The sequence below is a fragment of the Poromitra crassiceps genome, assembly GCF_964638095.1.
Source record: "Poromitra crassiceps genome assembly, chromosome: 3".
NCBI classification, from domain to species: Eukaryota; Metazoa; Chordata; class Actinopteri; order Beryciformes; family Melamphaidae; genus Poromitra; species Poromitra crassiceps.
Window position 1 is genome coordinate 39,134,098 of NC_139625.1, and position 17,150 is coordinate 39,151,247.

At 45.5% G+C, this 17,150-nt stretch overlaps 1 protein-coding gene across 1 annotated transcript in view; it reads left to right on the forward strand.

Moving 5' to 3' along the window:
• Nucleotides 1–17,150, forward strand: part of sobpa (sine oculis binding protein homolog a) — a gene marked incomplete at both ends in the record, with an annotated part of 54,482 nt that overhangs the window by 22,220 nt on the left and 15,112 nt on the right. The window contains 2 exons of the mRNA XM_083633634.1: nucleotides 2,869–3,020; nucleotides 4,495–4,518. Of these exons, the coding sequence (XP_083489760.1) occupies nucleotides 2,869–3,020; nucleotides 4,495–4,518 (176 nt within the window). The remainder of the gene's footprint in view (nucleotides 1–2,868; nucleotides 3,021–4,494; nucleotides 4,519–17,150) is intronic.

Sequence of the window (17,150 nt, forward strand, 5' to 3'; positions counted from 1 at the left end):
TACCAGCAATGGATTCAGCCCATCGCTGATTGCCAATGTATTCATCCAAATGGCCAACCAACTAACCAACACACACACAACTACAAGAAATGTCATAGTTTGGTCCGCAGCTGCTCTCGAGACAGATTACATCGCATCGAAAGTGCAAACCTACTTGCTAATGCTCCAGAACTCAAGCAATGTTTATGCAATGCAAAAATTCCTGTCTTTGCCATGCCCGAAAGCCTCCAAATCAGGCACGGATAGTCGACTAATGAGCTAGATACCTGCTGTACACCTTGTTTTCCTCCACCTGCCCAAGTGTCAATATTACCCCATCAAACCCTCTGAGGAAATGCCCGCATGCCGCGGCCAGACAGAGGGCTTCATTATCCCTTGCGTCTGCCGTGGCACAGGAGGTTGGTACGCCCCGGCGGAGGGAGCGAGCCGCCTTGGCATCGCCCAAGAGGAGTCCCCACAGGCCCCTGCATAGGCGGGGAAACAGATGGTGTGGTCCTGCTAAAAGCCCGACACCAACCCACCACCCGGGCGACCCTCCCCCCCCCCACCATCGGCTTGCCACCCCCGCCCCCACCTCCGCTGAATTATTCATGCACCCCGCAAAAATCCGACAAAGGACCTTTTGAGGTGCAGGTACGGTGGATGATGGTGGCATTTAGCATGGAGGCTGTATAATTACTGGCATCTTTTCCCCCACTCGTGCAGATGTGAGTGTTTTGAGACTCAGGCGTGCTTGTAACGAGGTGCCAGGATGTGGGGAAGCGAAAACAAGCCCACCTCGAGACGTCCCTTTGTATGAAAATATCGAAGCTATCGTGAAAGATGTTGTGATTCCGTGTTGGCCTTCGATCTTTCATTCATCACGCCCGGGTACACCCCCCCCCCCCCCCCCCCCCCCGTGCGCGCGCGTGCGTGGGCACCATGCATGGGCTTAGAATGAAATTTGCCAGACAAAACAGTTTGTTTTTTATCACTGCAGTGGGCACCGACCCAGACAATGAGAGACAAAACTGAGAGAGAGAAAGAGAGAGAGACTATAGGAATGACAGAGAGAGAAGGGGGGAGAAAGAGACATAAAATATGCATGTTGGGTCCACTGTGCTATCTTTGGGCCCCTCGGGACTTATTCCCTTAATTGTGAGTTAGTCTTTACGTTAAATCTGATGGCCCTGTAGATCCATTAGCCTTAACATGAGGTGAAAAGCCTGGCCAGCGTGTGATGAGGAGGTGAGCGGGGTGATAGACTAATGGGCCTGTTATGTTTTTTCACTCTCACACCCTCATAGTCATAATGTGATAATTGGGAGATACTGGAGAGAATCTTTCTCACTGCAACAGCAACGGGACTAAAAGCCTATACCTCGCATCACCGGCAGTCACACACTTTACCACAGACGAGACGTTTCGGTGTCAACCGGGGTCTGCTTAAATCATCCGTTGCCTGTACATTATAGTGGCCATGCCGGAGCACCAGGCATGTATGCCATTCAGTCTCGTAGTCTCTCTCAGGAGAATGCAAGCCCAATCCTCACACACACGTTAACTATTCTTTGTGAGAAACAGTGGCGGGCAGGAGAATGGGCAGTGAGATGCGGCAAAATAGCATTAACTGAGATTTGAACCCATGCAGCTAACGACCTACAGTAGAACAAAAAGTAGTCGCAAATAGGTTTTAGTCTTTGTTTGAACCTGCATGGAGTGTAAATGCACTAAATTGGCTTACAAATACCTTCCTTTAATTGTCTAACAGCCGCGGCGTCTGTGTAGTATAGAGGTAAAAGCACTCGCCTACTACCACGGAGACACGGGCTCAATTCCCGGTAGTGGTACTTCCGGCTTGGTCTGACATTCCAATAAACACACAATTGGCCGTGTCTGCGGGTGGGAAGCCAGTGGAGTATGAGTCCTGGTCGCTGCACTAGTGCCTCCTCTGCTCGGTCGGGGAAGGGGAGCTGGGCGGAAAGGCGTGATCCTCCTGTGTGCCACGTCCTGCTGGTGAAAAGAAGTGGCTGGCAACTGCACATGTCAGAGGAAGCATGTGCTAGGCTACTCTAAATGCGAGAAAAGTCAGAAAAAAAAGTCTAATGGTCGACTGATGTACAATGACAGAGTGCATCCTCGGTTTCCAGTTCAGGATCTCTAATATCTAAAGAGCACGGCCACAAATAAGCCTTTTCCCGTGTCCCTGGCTCATCCCTTTCTCTCAGATTCACCCAAGGCAGGACTTCATGATGAATCCGGCAGTGGTTTTTGTGGTGTGCATCCTGAGCTGTTCTAACCAGCACAGCAGCTGGAGTCAATCAGTAGAATAAATGACATTTTGCTCCTTGGACTTGATCAGTTTTGTCTTTTGTCTGTTGCATGCTTGTTTAAGCCCTCTGCCATGGGCTTACACTTAGAATGTCATCGGTATCACTTCTCCCTACTTGAGCATATTTGGGCTATAATCAGAGTCACTTTAATCACTAAGTACAATTAGATGTAGAGGAATTTGTCTTGGTGGTGGCATTTGTCCACACCACACACACACATATCAAACCTTGCTAGTATTTCTACAGGGACAAGAAGACAGTGCAGGACATAATAGACGGTATATATAGATATAATTTAATATGCATTCGGTATGTGCATTCAGGCAGTGTGACATAGTGTGGCTGCAGCTATAGAGGGGACGGTGTGCTTTGGGGTAATAATCACGTCATAGCTATTACATTTATCACACCAGTAGATAATCATTGGTTCCTTTCTGACTCTCGAGGGCATTGGCACGATATTCCACCGCAACTGTGTCTCATTTAAATTACAGAAAAACGTTGAAGTTGAGCTGCATCCTAAATGTCACTCTCACCCCTGGCTGTTCCCCCCTAGATGAAGATGCGTCCAATGTGCAGATCCTGTGCGCCTGGTGCCAGAAGGTGGGCGTCAAGCGCTACTCCCTGAGTATGGGGAGCGAGCTAAAGAGCTTCTGCAGTGAGAAGTGCTTCGCCGCCTGCCGCAGAGCCTATTTCAAGAGAAACAAGGTAAGCTCCCTCCTCCTCATCAGCAGCTCACCAGACAAAGACTCGCTATGATGTCACTTCCTATAGAGGCTTTGCAGTTACATCACAAATCTTCTAGCAGCCGTGTCTGGTGCCATCATGGAGGTCCGGTGGAGACATTGCTGTGCTCAAATAATGCCTATAACAACCAGATTGTTTTGGCTTTGGTGTAGGTAATTTCAGATGTTAATATATATTATAGGTAAAGTTCTCTAAACATTTCACAAAATGAGCACAAACTCTGAAACGCACATTATGTGTTGTGGAAATGAATAATATGAAGTTTGTGTTGCTCCACCACGAAAGGATTATGTGACAATGGCATGAATTGGACTTGCCATTTTATTATATGAAACTATATATATATACTAGCAATCTCGCACACTGCGCGTCGCATACGCAACTCGGCTGCAACGTGGCCGCGCCTGCTCTATGACATCACGCATGACATCTGATGACATCATCACTGATGACATCATTGATGACATCACATCATTAGCTAATTAGGGCAATCACCTAATTTAAAAAATCTGGCTCCGTCAGGTGCTCGTTACACTTCCTGAAAGTTTCAGCCCCATCGCACGTAAAATGGCATAGCTGTGGGCGGCCAAAATTCTGCACACTCGCACGCACACACACACGCACACACATGGACACTTCTCATTCTTATTATAGGATGGGATGTATTTCTCTAACACTCAGCGCTGTTACCTGAACAATGGATTTTAGCTTCATTAGTTAACTAACCAGCAGGCAAATTTAGCAAAGCAACTAATGTTAATGAGTTAGTTTCTATTAAATATGTTAGCTAGTGCACAAATCAAACGTGTTTACATCACTTTGCTAGCTAACACACTGACATTATCTACACACAAAATTGGTTCTCTGTCAAAAACAGCACAAAAATTCACCTCTACTAAAGTCTATTAAATTCTGTTGAGACGGCCAAGTTGTAGGCCTACTTTTAGAAACGCAATGCGAAGAGCTGTTGACCTCCACTATGGCTGCCAGAAGGTGTGTTACGTCATCTGAGAAGCCCTAACGTTATATAAACATATTCTATATTCTTCCTCTGTTTGAGGTAAAGGAACTATTATCAACCTTTTTTAAAGTCTCTCTATTAAAGGAGCCTCACCTGCTGTGGCTCCAGCAGTTACTAACCTGAATTCTGACTCCAGATTTCAAACTGTGAAAGTTCTTGTTTATAAATGTAAACTAAAAAAAAACAAAAAACCTCAGTCCATTTTCAGCCTGTGGCTTGAATAAAAAGAGCATAATACATTTAACCAGAAGCCATGAAGAATAAATCATGGGCTGAACCACAAATACCCTTAGGCAATAACCTCCCAAAATGTCTTGGTCTCCATGATCACTAAGAGACAGGGCAGCCATTATTAGAGTTTTCATTGTGTTCTGGTTTGTAGTTAAACAATCTCCTTTCTCTCTTGTACCAAAGCTGGGATATGTAAGGAATTACGCCGTGAGTATGATGTGTTTTACTCTCCTTCCTTGTCTGTCCTAAAGTCAGTTACTCATCCAAACATAATCACTTCCTAAGCACTGTACCGGAGCAGGAATGAGATAGGGGTCCACATATGTCTGTTCATTTGGAGTTAGTGATATCCAATTTCTTTTCTTTGCTGACACTTTTCTCCCCCACAGCATGAGAATCCAGCTGAGCCTTGTGTCTGCTGTACTGTCCCGTTGCTCATGTTTGTTTTTCATTTCCTACCCTAACATTTTAGATGCTCACTCTTTCTCTCTCCTGGGCCTGTGTTGGTTTCACCGCGCTGAATGTTTGAAGTTGATGACAAGTGATTTATCTCATCCTGGAGATGGCAGGGAGCTTCTGACACGTAGACGCCTCGTGGGAGAGCCTTGTGACAGTTGCGAGAGCTATTCAGCCTCATATATCAGATCAAAACACAGCTTTTGAACTTGTTTGATTTTGATCTCTGAAGCTCCAGAGGAGGTCAGGAAAGAGTATGCATGGACTTATGCTGTTTGGCACACTTACATGCAATATAGAAAGTTGATTAGCCAGCTCCATGTCAATCAGGGATCAATCAGGCAGGCTAACATTGCATGTAAGCCCAATGTAAGCAACCGCCGAGTTCTGGATGTATAGAGAGGCAAAGTGAACGTCACTTCTTGCTCCAGCACTGTACCAGAGATTTTCTTCCGCAATTTATTTCCCCATAGATATTAATGCTTATACAATTTTTTACTTGGTCAAACCAAACGGTTCAGCTATATTTAGAATCGGGAGAGACCATAGAACATTTCACTCGGACCAAAACGTGAAAAAACAACATCGAACAAATATTTTCTTTAAACTCACATTTTTTTTAACGTTTTGGTCTGAGTGAAATGTTATGCGATCTCTCCTGTTTCTAAATATATCTGAACCATTTGGTTTGAACAAGTAAAACTATTTGTATAAGCATTTTACGACATGTCTATGGGAAAATAAATGGCAGATGAAAATCTCTGGTACAGTGCTGAAGCAGGAAGTGACGTTCCACTTTGGCCCTCTATAGCCTTTTCTACAATTAAGGCACACATACAAGGCAGTTTATAGAAAGATGGCTGACAAAGGCATGGTTCTTATATCTTAAATCTTATAATTTTAGCCTTATAATGAGAATGGAGTTTGGCAGACATGCTCAATGATGTTGGATTTGGCACAGCTGCCCAGACCAAAGCATGAGGCTCAACTGAGGATGAAGCTAATAAAAGATAGAACCTCATTGTAACTCAACAAACATACAGTAACAGTCATTTGAAAGACTTGCACGTTCCGCTCATTTTGAATAGCCTACAGCAGGATTCTCTCCACCCCCGCCTCCCTGCTAGACGTCGAATAAAGCTATATTCACTAATTACGTTCTTACCATGCGACCGCCAATCTTTGGGGACGCTGGGGCTTGAATGTATCTATTCTGATGGCTTTCAAGGTGATAAGGTAGTGAACAAAAAGTGTAAGAAAAGCTACAAAAATGTAGTAGCGCTATTAGCAATTCTCCACCCTTCCCATTACTCGGCCGCAGACTTCTTGCGGGAATTTGAAAGCGTCTCCCGTCGCTGTTCGTGACAGCTCCTCGTCCCAGTAGTGACAGAAAAGTCTCCATTTGAAAATGACATGGCAGATCACTCCGGTCTCTTAGAAAAAATAATTTCGCCTTCCAAGCCTTATCACCCAGCTTAGCACTGAGGCCATCCTATGGTAGTTTATCCAAATAATGTTGATTACAAAAATAAATCGTTCCTCTCCTCAGGCTGAGTCACATTCAAAGCACGAATTTGACCACATAACAGTTAATTTACATGCAATAACATGCAATAATCACCACTCATACTCCTACTTAGGTGTTGCTTAGAAACCACTGTTTAGCTGCCGTTCAAGAACTGTCTTGCTTGGCAGAGGAATTATTACGGTACATTTAATTAAGAAGATTTCAGGCACTGGGCATCATGTTGTGCCTGACAATGCCTCTCAGCTGTAAGGCATGGCTTTGTAGCTTATTGCTTGAGTAGCATATTTCATTTAGCTACATTGATTAGCAAAAAGAAAAATGCTTCTATTGGGGTTTTTATTTTTATTTATTTTTATTTTTTTGCTGATGGGGTCAACTTTTACAAATGTTGATCTTCACTTTGATTTAAAACTGCTACATGTAGCATTTTTAAACATCAATATGTCATATTGTCAAATTAATTGTGATACCTTGGTACAATATATTTAAACAAATTAGACCATGCTTGAGACGATTTGTAGCCTCTATTTCATTGTTAGTGCTGTTTCCCAAAACTAAGATAGGCCTATTTCCCTGCCCTTTTATTCATTTTATTTTTTCTTTGCCGAAGAGGATAAACATGTTGGAAGTGTTCTTTCCATTGGCCTTCCACCATCTGCCAGAAGTTCTGAAAGCTTAGCCCTGTTTGCTCTGGAGGAACAGTGCCCTCTTTCTGTTTTGTGCCATAAAGCAACCTCCTTTTTTGCTGTAAAACAATCCAACAGATTTCCTTCCAAATCTGATCTGGTGACACACAATGTAAAATGCAGAGTAGATGCTGCCAATCCTCTTGGCGATAGTTGTTTACGCTAATTATGCTAATATCTCAAAATGAATTTGGCAATGATTTATAGACCAATTTAGAGTGAACGTCACGGGGTTACGTCACTGCAGTTGCGCGTGCATTGTGGTGGCAGAAAATCAGAGGAAACAAGTGAAAAAGACCCAGTAGGGGGTCAGGAAATCTCACCCCATTGAAAAAGTTAGCTTATTTGTGTAAGATTTGTTTGTTTGTTTGTTTGTTTGTTCAAATTAAAAGAAGAATTAAGACAATTTATTAAAACAACAATTAAGATAAGCTGTCTGTTGCTGGCAAACCTTTAATATACGTGGAGAAGGGGTCCGGATCTCCCATATTCCTATGACAGCTGAACCGCTAACTGTCCCTTTCTGCAACCAGTTCGGCTCCGCCCACAAAATACGTGATGACCGTTTGCAAACATACAAGAGGTCTATTGATGTTAAAATGCTACATATTGCACCTTTCAAATGTGGGCAAAATACAGCAAGCACCCTGATAGATTGTGTCAAAGAATCTCACCCACAGTGATGTGGTGGGTGGGATGCGGCAGAAGTATCATCAATATTTTTGCTGATGCCAGTTACAGCACTGAGATACATAGATAGATGAGTTAGATATTCCTGTTTGAAACCTTGAAATCAGACATGTCTGACGCTGCCCTCCACCCAGCAGCAGAACGCAGAAAACATCGCAAACATCTGTAAACCCAACACAGGAAAGGCCTGGGCTGCCACAGCAGCTCAGATTATATATTTTGTCTGGCTCTTGCACATTCGTGCAGGCCATTTGTGTAAGCGATACCCACATGTTTCTTTTCTCATGCACCCACAAGGTTGGCCACAACAACACAGCCTCCAGGCTTCTTCTCTTTTTTTTCCAACCGAGAGAAAAAAAATATTGTCATGGCTGAAAAAGTATCTCATGTCTGTGTGCATTGGATAGGGGAGCGGAGACGTGGGGGAGGGGATGATGTAGGGGCGGGCAAAGGCACTGGCATCATGTTGCATGAAATATCTTCAGCTGCCTCATCCATGAAACCCAATCCTCTCCTAGGGTGACTATGGCTTTGAGATTGGGAGAGGGGGGGGGGGGGGGTCGAGCTAGTAGTTTCTCACATCTCTGCATAACTCCACAGTATGCGGCGCGTGTGCTAGGAATGCACGATGATATCAGCACCTCATCGGTATCGGCCGATACAAAGCTTTAAAATTAAATCCCAGCATCGGCCCGAAACAAACGTTTCGGAGCCGATAGGACAGGCTGATAAAATTATGTTTTAATTATGCCCAAATGCTCTATGCTTGACTAAATATCTAATGACTGTCTAATGAGTGACAATGTCAAATGACGAAACCAAAACTTAACCAATTGAAGTACGGTAGTTCAATCATGAGAGACTCGTAATATAATTTTAACAAACTTTATTGAATCAGAATAGACAGTTTGAGTATGGCGTATGACTCCATGATGTGACGCTCCTCTTGCTTATGAGAGAGGGGCGTCAGTGCTGTATGAGATAGGACATCCCCCTTAAGGGGATCTGTTTCCAACAGGAGTCATAACATTGGTGGTGATCTGGGGAGGTGGTGGGATGAAGCTTCTTGCTCTGGAGATGCTGGATGAATGCGTGATGCTGACACGAGGTGAGTGATGACTGCACAAGTGTGATTTAAGCTGTGGTGATGGGGGCTTTATATAGTACCAGGAGAAGGGCATTTATGATGTCATAACTGACGTCATTTGGGCAACTGACGTCACACTGCAAAGGTGACGTCATGGAGAAGGTGACGTCGGAGATGGAGACGTCATTTAGTGACGTCATTTGGGCTGAGGGTTATGACAGCATGGGGTGCTCTATTAATGCCTTATTTGGTCTTCCATGATTGAACTACAGTCTGCGACTACACTTCAATCATGAGAGACTCGTAATATAATTTTAACAAACTTTATTGAATCAGAATAGACAGTTTGAGTATGGCGTATGACTCCATGATGTGACGCTCCTCTTGCTTATGAGAGAGGGGCGTCAGTGCTGTATGAGATAGGACATCCCCCAAAGGAATTTAAAGTTATTTCAGGAACTGGGAGAGTGAAAACGGGGGTCATGGAGCTCGCCTGGGGTATGCTTTAGTCAGGTCGTGGGCTGACGGGGGGAGAATTTAGGCATGTCGGGAGATGAGGGGCTGACCGGGGTTTTTTAAGGCAAAGCGGGGTTGCAAGGGCGTGGATGTGGATAGCCCGGGCATGGGCGCATTGATGAGGAAAAGGAGAGTTTGATCACCACCAACGAAGTGCTTGTTGCCTCTTTAGTCATGGAAGGAGGGATCTTTGGGCTGATAATATGGTGTCTTGCTCTGGTCGAATGAAAGATGCATAGGCGGATGAGGACCAGCGCCCCAGTTGTTGAAGGGAGGCGGAGGACGCCCCCTGCATGGCTGCTGATGTGGCTGCTCCGATCCTGAAGGAGTGACTGGAATAGTTCTCTGCAGGGATGTTGCATTTCTGGAGTGTGGTCTTGAAGTGAAGGATGAACCAGGATCCTGTCCTGTGATGATGGGGAGAGATGAGGAAAAGGGGGCCAAGGGCTGATTGAGGTTTATGCAAATGCCGGAATGATGGGTTATGCAGATTGTCGGGACATTGGCTGACTTGTCAGGACGTGGGCTGACTGAAGTTTAAGCAGGATGCAGGGATAATGGGTTGAGCAAGTTGTCAGGATGTGGACTGACTTCTCGGGACGTGGGCTGACAGGTTTAAGCAGAATGCAGAGATAATGGGTTGAGCAAATTGTCAGGACGGGGGCTGACTTGTCAGGACATGGGCTGACTGATGTTTAAGCAGAATGCAGGGATGATGGGTCGTGCAAATTGTCAGGACGTGGGCTGACTGAGGTTAAGCAATGGCAAGGACACTTATGGGGTTATATGCAAATTGCCCGGGCATGGGCACCAAACGGGGATTGGGAGAGAAGACCGCCACCAACGAAATGCATTAATACTTCCTACCAATCATGGAAGGAGGCATCTTTGGGCTGATGATATAGCAGCTTGCTCTGGATGGATGTAGGACGCATGGCTGATGAGGACAGCAGCCCAGTTGTTGAAGGGAGGACCCCCCCGGGAGGGGACCACCCCCCCCAAAAGAAAAAGGTCAGCGATGACCTGCATTTTTTAAGGTCAGTAATGACCAAGGTCGCAACAACCTGCATGAGCATAGCCAGCAATGGCTTAAAGATGCAATATTTAACCTTTAGCATTATATTATTATGGCATGAAAATGTCTAAAAAGGAGTAGACATAATGTTATATTCTTTAGTTGTGCACTTACTTTATCCCAAATTGTATGAGGCAAAGAATGGCTTGATATTTTTCTCATAGTTTTCCTATCTATCCGTTCTATTCCTAATAGATGCACGTTCTGATTTGTGCATTTTGACATTTGGAATATTAAAGGTGGGCTGACCATTGTTAATAAGTACGTTTTCCCCTTGGATTTGACTTTAAGTTGCGTGTCTGCAGTATGTCTATTATGGGCCTTTTTCATTTGTTTTGACAGTCGTGTACTGTCACTTCGGGAGAGTTGCACCCGCACCCTCGGCTGAGCTGTTGTACGGTGGACTTAGTTCAGTTGAGGCAGAGACTGGCTGTGGAGACACGCGGTTTTCGTGCCATGACCTTTTTGATTAGTTTTGACGTCCAGCGGGAGGGGGAGCAGTGAATGTGCTGCATCTGTAGAAAGTTTTAAGTCGTCGGCAGACGAGACGATTTCGTCGTAGAAAATGAGATTCCGTTCCAATTTTCTAAGAGGTGTGCCCAGGGGGTATACTTTTGCTGAAGCCACTGTGCTGTGCCCGGCTATATGCTTTGCTGGAGCCACTGTGCTGTGACCAGGGAGGAGCTCTGCTGAAGCCACTGTGCTGTGACCGGGGATATGCTTTGCTGAAGCCACTGTGCTGTGACCAGGGAGGAGCTCTGCTGAAACCACTGTGCTGTGACCAGGGATATGCTTTGCTGAAGCCACTGTGCTGTGACCGGGGAGGAGCTCTGCTGAAGCCACTGAGCTGTGCCCAGGGATATGCTCTGCTGAGCCACTGCTGTGACCGGGATACAGTGTTGCCAGATGGCAAATGTTGAATTATCGTACCAGAGGGTCAAAATTATCGTTTTTGGAGTGAAATTATCGTACGCCCCCTCCCCAGCGCGCGTGCCTTCGGCGCGCCTATGTCGGGGGGCTGCGCTGATCACAGGCTACTTTTTGGACTTGGCATGATTTTTCAACACTGTGGTCTCAGCCTGCGTTGCAACAACAACGAAACACCCTGCACGTATTGGCTGCAAATATGTTTGTTTGAAGAGATGATTGTATAAACAGATAGAGTGATAGACGTAGGATTCGTCTAAGTGTCACGAAATGATGAGATTCTCGTACGTTTGGGGGATTTGGGGATTATTGATCGTACATCGTACAGAGGTCAAAATTATCGTACAGGTACGATAATTATCGTACGTCTGGCAACGCTGCCGGGATATGCTCTGCTGTAGCCACTGTGCTGTGACCAGGGATGTGCTCTGCTGAATCTACTGCGCCGTGACCGGGGAATGAGCTCTGCTGACCTGACGAGTTATGCATAACGGAAAGCCGGGTGATGCTGCACTGCACATTAAAGCCGTGGTGGACTGGGAGGAGCACCTTTTGTTTATGATCGAGACTGAAGCTTCGTATGCATTTGCAATACCAGAGTAAATCTCGTAGAGGAAGATCGATTCCCTACTGGGAGAAAGTAGGGAACTCATGGTGCCTCTTTTCTGCAACCATTCACCTCTAGAACTTAATTCAAGCATATGCTGAAGCCAGAACCACCCGCGAGCATTTTTCGGTTGAAAAGACGTTTAAATTTGAAAGTGAAAGTTTTTTCACCCACTATTTGCAGACGTTTATTGAACTTTCAGATTTAGACCATATTTCACCAGGATCTTAAATTAAAATATCAGCGCGCACACGGGATTCGAACCCCGCTTTCCCACATTCAAGCCAGTCCGCTCTAGCGCTGAGCTATACATTTTCTTATATTTTGAAGGACGGCAACAGCAGAACTGATGATTATCGCCATTTTGCCTGAAGCATGCGACGGGAGACGATAGTGTCGCATCTTGCATTTGCAATGCGCATCTTTGGCAACGCTAGACCAGCCACGCGCATGCGCAGTATAGCATGGAAGGCCGGTGGCTAGCCAGGTAGCTAGCGCGCTACTCAGCATGGCCGGAAAAGTTTACAAGGGTTATACTTTATCTAAATGACTGGGATTGGATCGATGGATTGGATGCGTAAGAGAGGAACCATGCTATGAAAAAGAAAAGGTTGACTGGAAACTGGGACTAGAGGCATGTTGTTAAAACCCGAATGGACACGGGAGAGGGAAGCGGCCGTATGCCGTATGCCGTATGCTAAGGGATTGGCACCCGGCCTGAAATGAGTGCAGCAGCAATGCCGCAACGTTGACTGAAACCAGGGACTAAATGCATGTTTGATATTACCCGACCGGACGCGGGAGAGGGAAGCGGCCGTATGCAACAGGGCAGAGTTGCTCGGGGATTGGCACCCGGCCTGCAATGAGTGCGGCCGCCGGAAGAGATGCCGCTGAAAAGGGGGGATACGACCTGAAACCTGGGGCAGGGCTGTTTGGGCTGCTGCCGTGGGGAGCGTGGGGCTCGCGAGCCTCCTCGGCCGGGCATCGATGTCGATGAGGGACCCGACCAGTGAAGACATCGTTGCGATCAGGGGATCTTGGAGGCCTGGAGGGGCTGGAGCCTTGGCGCGTCCGCCGAGGAGCCGGCGGTCGTGGTGCGCTTCGCTGGGCCTTTTTTGGAGGTGGACTTCTGGGCTCTTTTGCTGCGGCCACGGCCTCCGGAGTGCTGTGCGGACTGAGATCCGGGGGAGGTGGACTTCTGGGCTCTTTTGCCGCGGCCGCGGCCTCCGGAGTGCTGTGCGGACTGAGATCCAGGCGAGACGAGGACCTCCTTGACGTTGGATCTTCTTTTGCGGCCGCGGCCCCTGGTGAGGGGAGCGTCCCATGAGACGCCTGTGACGCCCGGAGATGGAGCCTGGGGATTGGGGATTTGCCCGAGGCTGGCCGGGGCGTTGAATGTGCTCTGGAGGAAAGCGTCCACGGTGGAGCTGAAACTTTGCTGCTCGTTTTCGGACTCGGACATGGTGCTGGACTGAATGAAGCTTCTTGCTCTGGAGATGCTGGATGAATGCGTGATGCTGACACGAGGTGAGTGATGACTGCACAAGTGTGATTTAAGCTGTGGTGATGGGGGCTTTATATAGTACCAGGAGAAGGGCATTTATGATGTCATAACTGACGTCATTTGGGCAACTGACGTCACACTGCAAAGGTGACGTCATGGAGAAGGTGACGTCGGAGATGGAGACGTCATTTAGTGACGTCATTTGGGCTGAGGGTTATGACAGCATGGGGTGCTCTATTAATGCCTTATTTGGTCTTCCATGATTGAACTACAGTCTGCGACTACACTTAACTTATTTTGCCCAGTGAATGTGTACATTATGAAAAGCATTGTATTTATGTCTGCATCTGCCAGTGGGCCATCACCATAAGAGTAGGCATAATAGTGTTAATTCCGTTACAGGAGAGACTTGATGTTCTCGGAAATTAGGTGGGGGGAAGTATATCATACATATATCGGCAATCACCCAAAAGAGTTGGAAAATATCGTCATATCGTTTATTGGCAAAAAAAAAAATCCAATAGTGTGCATCCCTATTGTGTGTGTGTGTGGCGAAGATGATGGATAGTTAAACTTGGGCTAATCACCTATTTGGATGTTGACATTCTACCTTAAGCTTGTAGATTTGTTTGTATGGAAGGTGTTGCTTCCTCGCTGCCTCCCGTTACTCAATTATTGGGTCTGTCATCTCACTCTGCCTGCTCACTCTCATTCTCTTTTGACTGTCCACTATTGATTCCTTCTGAGACACATCTTTTTGCTTTCCCCCCTTCTTCTTCTTCTGTTTTTGAAATGCACTGCAACTCACTGTCTCTATGCTCTCATTTCTTTTTGCTAGTTTGTATAATGTGAATGGCAAAAGCCAGTTGAAATATACCCATCAAAGGGAAAATCCACCCCAGAATTCATTATGTTCTTGGATAATTCCTGGAATACCATGGGAATTCCGATTTTGGGGTGGATTTCTGCTTTTATCTTTTATTCTATGATATGATTCTACAGCTGCGCAACTGCCAGACTTTTACACGCTGTACATTTTATCTCTCTTTCTCTCTCTCCTCCATGCACACACACACATACACACACACACACACACACACACACACACACACACACACACACACACAGTCACACACACACACACACACACACACACACACACACACACACACACACTCACTCACTCACTCACTCACTTACTCATTAGAGCCAGTGTGAAGATTAACCTAGGTAATTAGTATTGATGAATTGTGTGTGAATTACCCTCTAGGACGGTGAAGAGTGGTGGCAGAAAGGTGTTGGTTAGACGAGGCTTTGCTTAGTTGTGGCTTTGAGTCAGTCAACCTTATATTTGACTTTCAATTTTGAGGCCTTTACACCTGACACTAACATGCGTCTTCTGTGATAAGATTGCAATCGGATAGTGCTTGACCACATTAACCTGATTACATTTACACCTGGTATTAATATGTGTCTCCAGTTTCCACATTGAGATCCGATTGTGATTGGATCAGGCAAGCTCCATAGCATAGAGCAGCAGATAAACAGCGGTGACTGTTGTTGTATGTGGATTGTGAATGCATTTGCATTTACGCTTGTGTTCAATGTGGTCACAATGCGTCCCTGACCACCTCCGGAGGTAGTTTGGCCGATCAGATCGCAATCTGTGCTCAGTGTGTCTTGGGGCATTTACACCTGTACTTTCAAGTGGTCAAGCACTATCCAATTGCAATCTGATCACAGAAAATGCATGTTAGTGCCAGCCTGCCAGGTGTAAATGGCCCCATATAGTCTACATGAGGTTTTTTAAGTCAGGGTTTACTGCCCATTTCAGCAGGTGCTCTAACAATGTACAGTATATGATTTTTTTTTTATGGGGGGGGGGGGGGGGATTTCAAATTACTGTGTTCAGGATTTCCTGAATACCGTAAATTCCGGACTATAAGCCGCGGCTTTTTTCCCGTTTTTTGGGCTTTTTTGGCCCCTGCGGCTTATATAACGGTGCGGCTTATCTATGGATTTTTTCCAAAAAAAAAAAAAAAAAATCTCTCTTTTTTAGCACTCTTTCTAACTATAAATCCACTTCTGTTTTAATTTCCTCTCTTGCCCTCTTTTCACCACACCACGGACACTGTGTGCACTGTAAAAAACAACACAGGTGGTGTTGTGTTATGTTGTTTTGTTGAAATGTTAATAAATGGGAGCTTCCTCAAACAGCCATCTCTTTCCCGACAATCCCCTCTGTGCATGAACCCTTACATATGGTAATTAAACATTAAAACACAATAAAAAAAAATAAAAAAAATAAAAAAATACCATTAAAACACCCGCGGCTTATAGTCCGGTGCGGCTTATATATGTAAAAAACAGTCAACTTTGCAGGTGCGGCTTATACTCCGGTGCGGCTTATAGTGCGGAATTTACGGTACATTGCTGTGCAATTATTTGTGATGGCACATTTGAATGAATTTTTGCAAATAAATAAACATTGCAATTGCAATAATTCAATTTGGTTTGAATTTGGAGAATTGATTGATTTGATTCACTTTGAAAAATACTTGGTAGATTGTAAATTAGGGTACAAATGTATAGCCAGTAGCGAAAGATAATTAAAAACGCGGATAAAAAGCATTGCAGTGGCTGTAGAATGATTATTGTTCTCGTCACTTTTCCATATTACGGCATATTATTTTGATTTGACAATAACATATTTGCTGAAAATCAGTGTTTAAATGTTTTATCCTTTGCTAACATTTATCTTATGTTTTATTCATGTGATGACATGCGGTTATCAACGATTTGTAAATTCAAAATTGAAAAGAAAAAAATCAATAACAACAAATTACTCAGGGTTGACATATCTATTTTTAATTGACACTGTACAAATATATTTCATCGCAAGCAAACCATAACAACACACAGCAAGTGCACTCATAGCATTGAATCTCCTCTGCTCCTACAGTGTACAGATTAGGCGGGGTACTGTGCAGGTCGTTTCTGCTGCAGTGTACTGTAGGGGCTTTTTGTTCACACCATGAAATCCCCCCTGGAGACCCCAGACCTCCATCAGTGTCTTTCCCCGGGAGCGCCCCCCAGGCACCAGGGGGCAGAGTGCCGCTTCATGTCAGCCCAGAAATGTCACATCCCCTCAAACGCACACACAGGACACACACGCGCACAACAAATTACAGAGAAAAGTGTGTGTGTGTGTGTGTGTGTGTGTGTGTGTGTGTGTGTGTGTGTGTGTGTGTGTGTGTGTGTGTGTGTGTGTGTGTGTGTGTGTGTGCGCGCACGCGTGTGCATGCGCGTGTGCGATGAAGTGTGTTAACGCGTCTGCACACTGGTTAGGAAGCCTGGAGGCCTGCTTGGCACAGCTGCAGGGCACAGAGAGGAAGGTGATTATCTCATAGCTGCCAGCCATTCCAGCTCCAATAAAGAGGGAAAGTAACTCCAACTTAACTAGGCGTCGCGATTGTAAAAGTGACGCCACGAACCACACATGAACTCGCACGACACTTGCCTCTGTGCCACACGCCTCAACTCGTCATAAACTTGTGGCTCAAGGAAAAAGCGCAGTAAAGAATGCACTCACTTTTTGCAAAATTGCAGGCACGCCGCATATTATACGCATTGCAGGTGGTTATATGTGGTAGGCTATAATGATGACTTGAAGCAATGAAATGCTCTTTGCAACCTTGCGAAGTTTCTCTACGAGTCGTCTAGGGACAATTCACCTGCAGTTTTAGGTATCTGCATAATACAA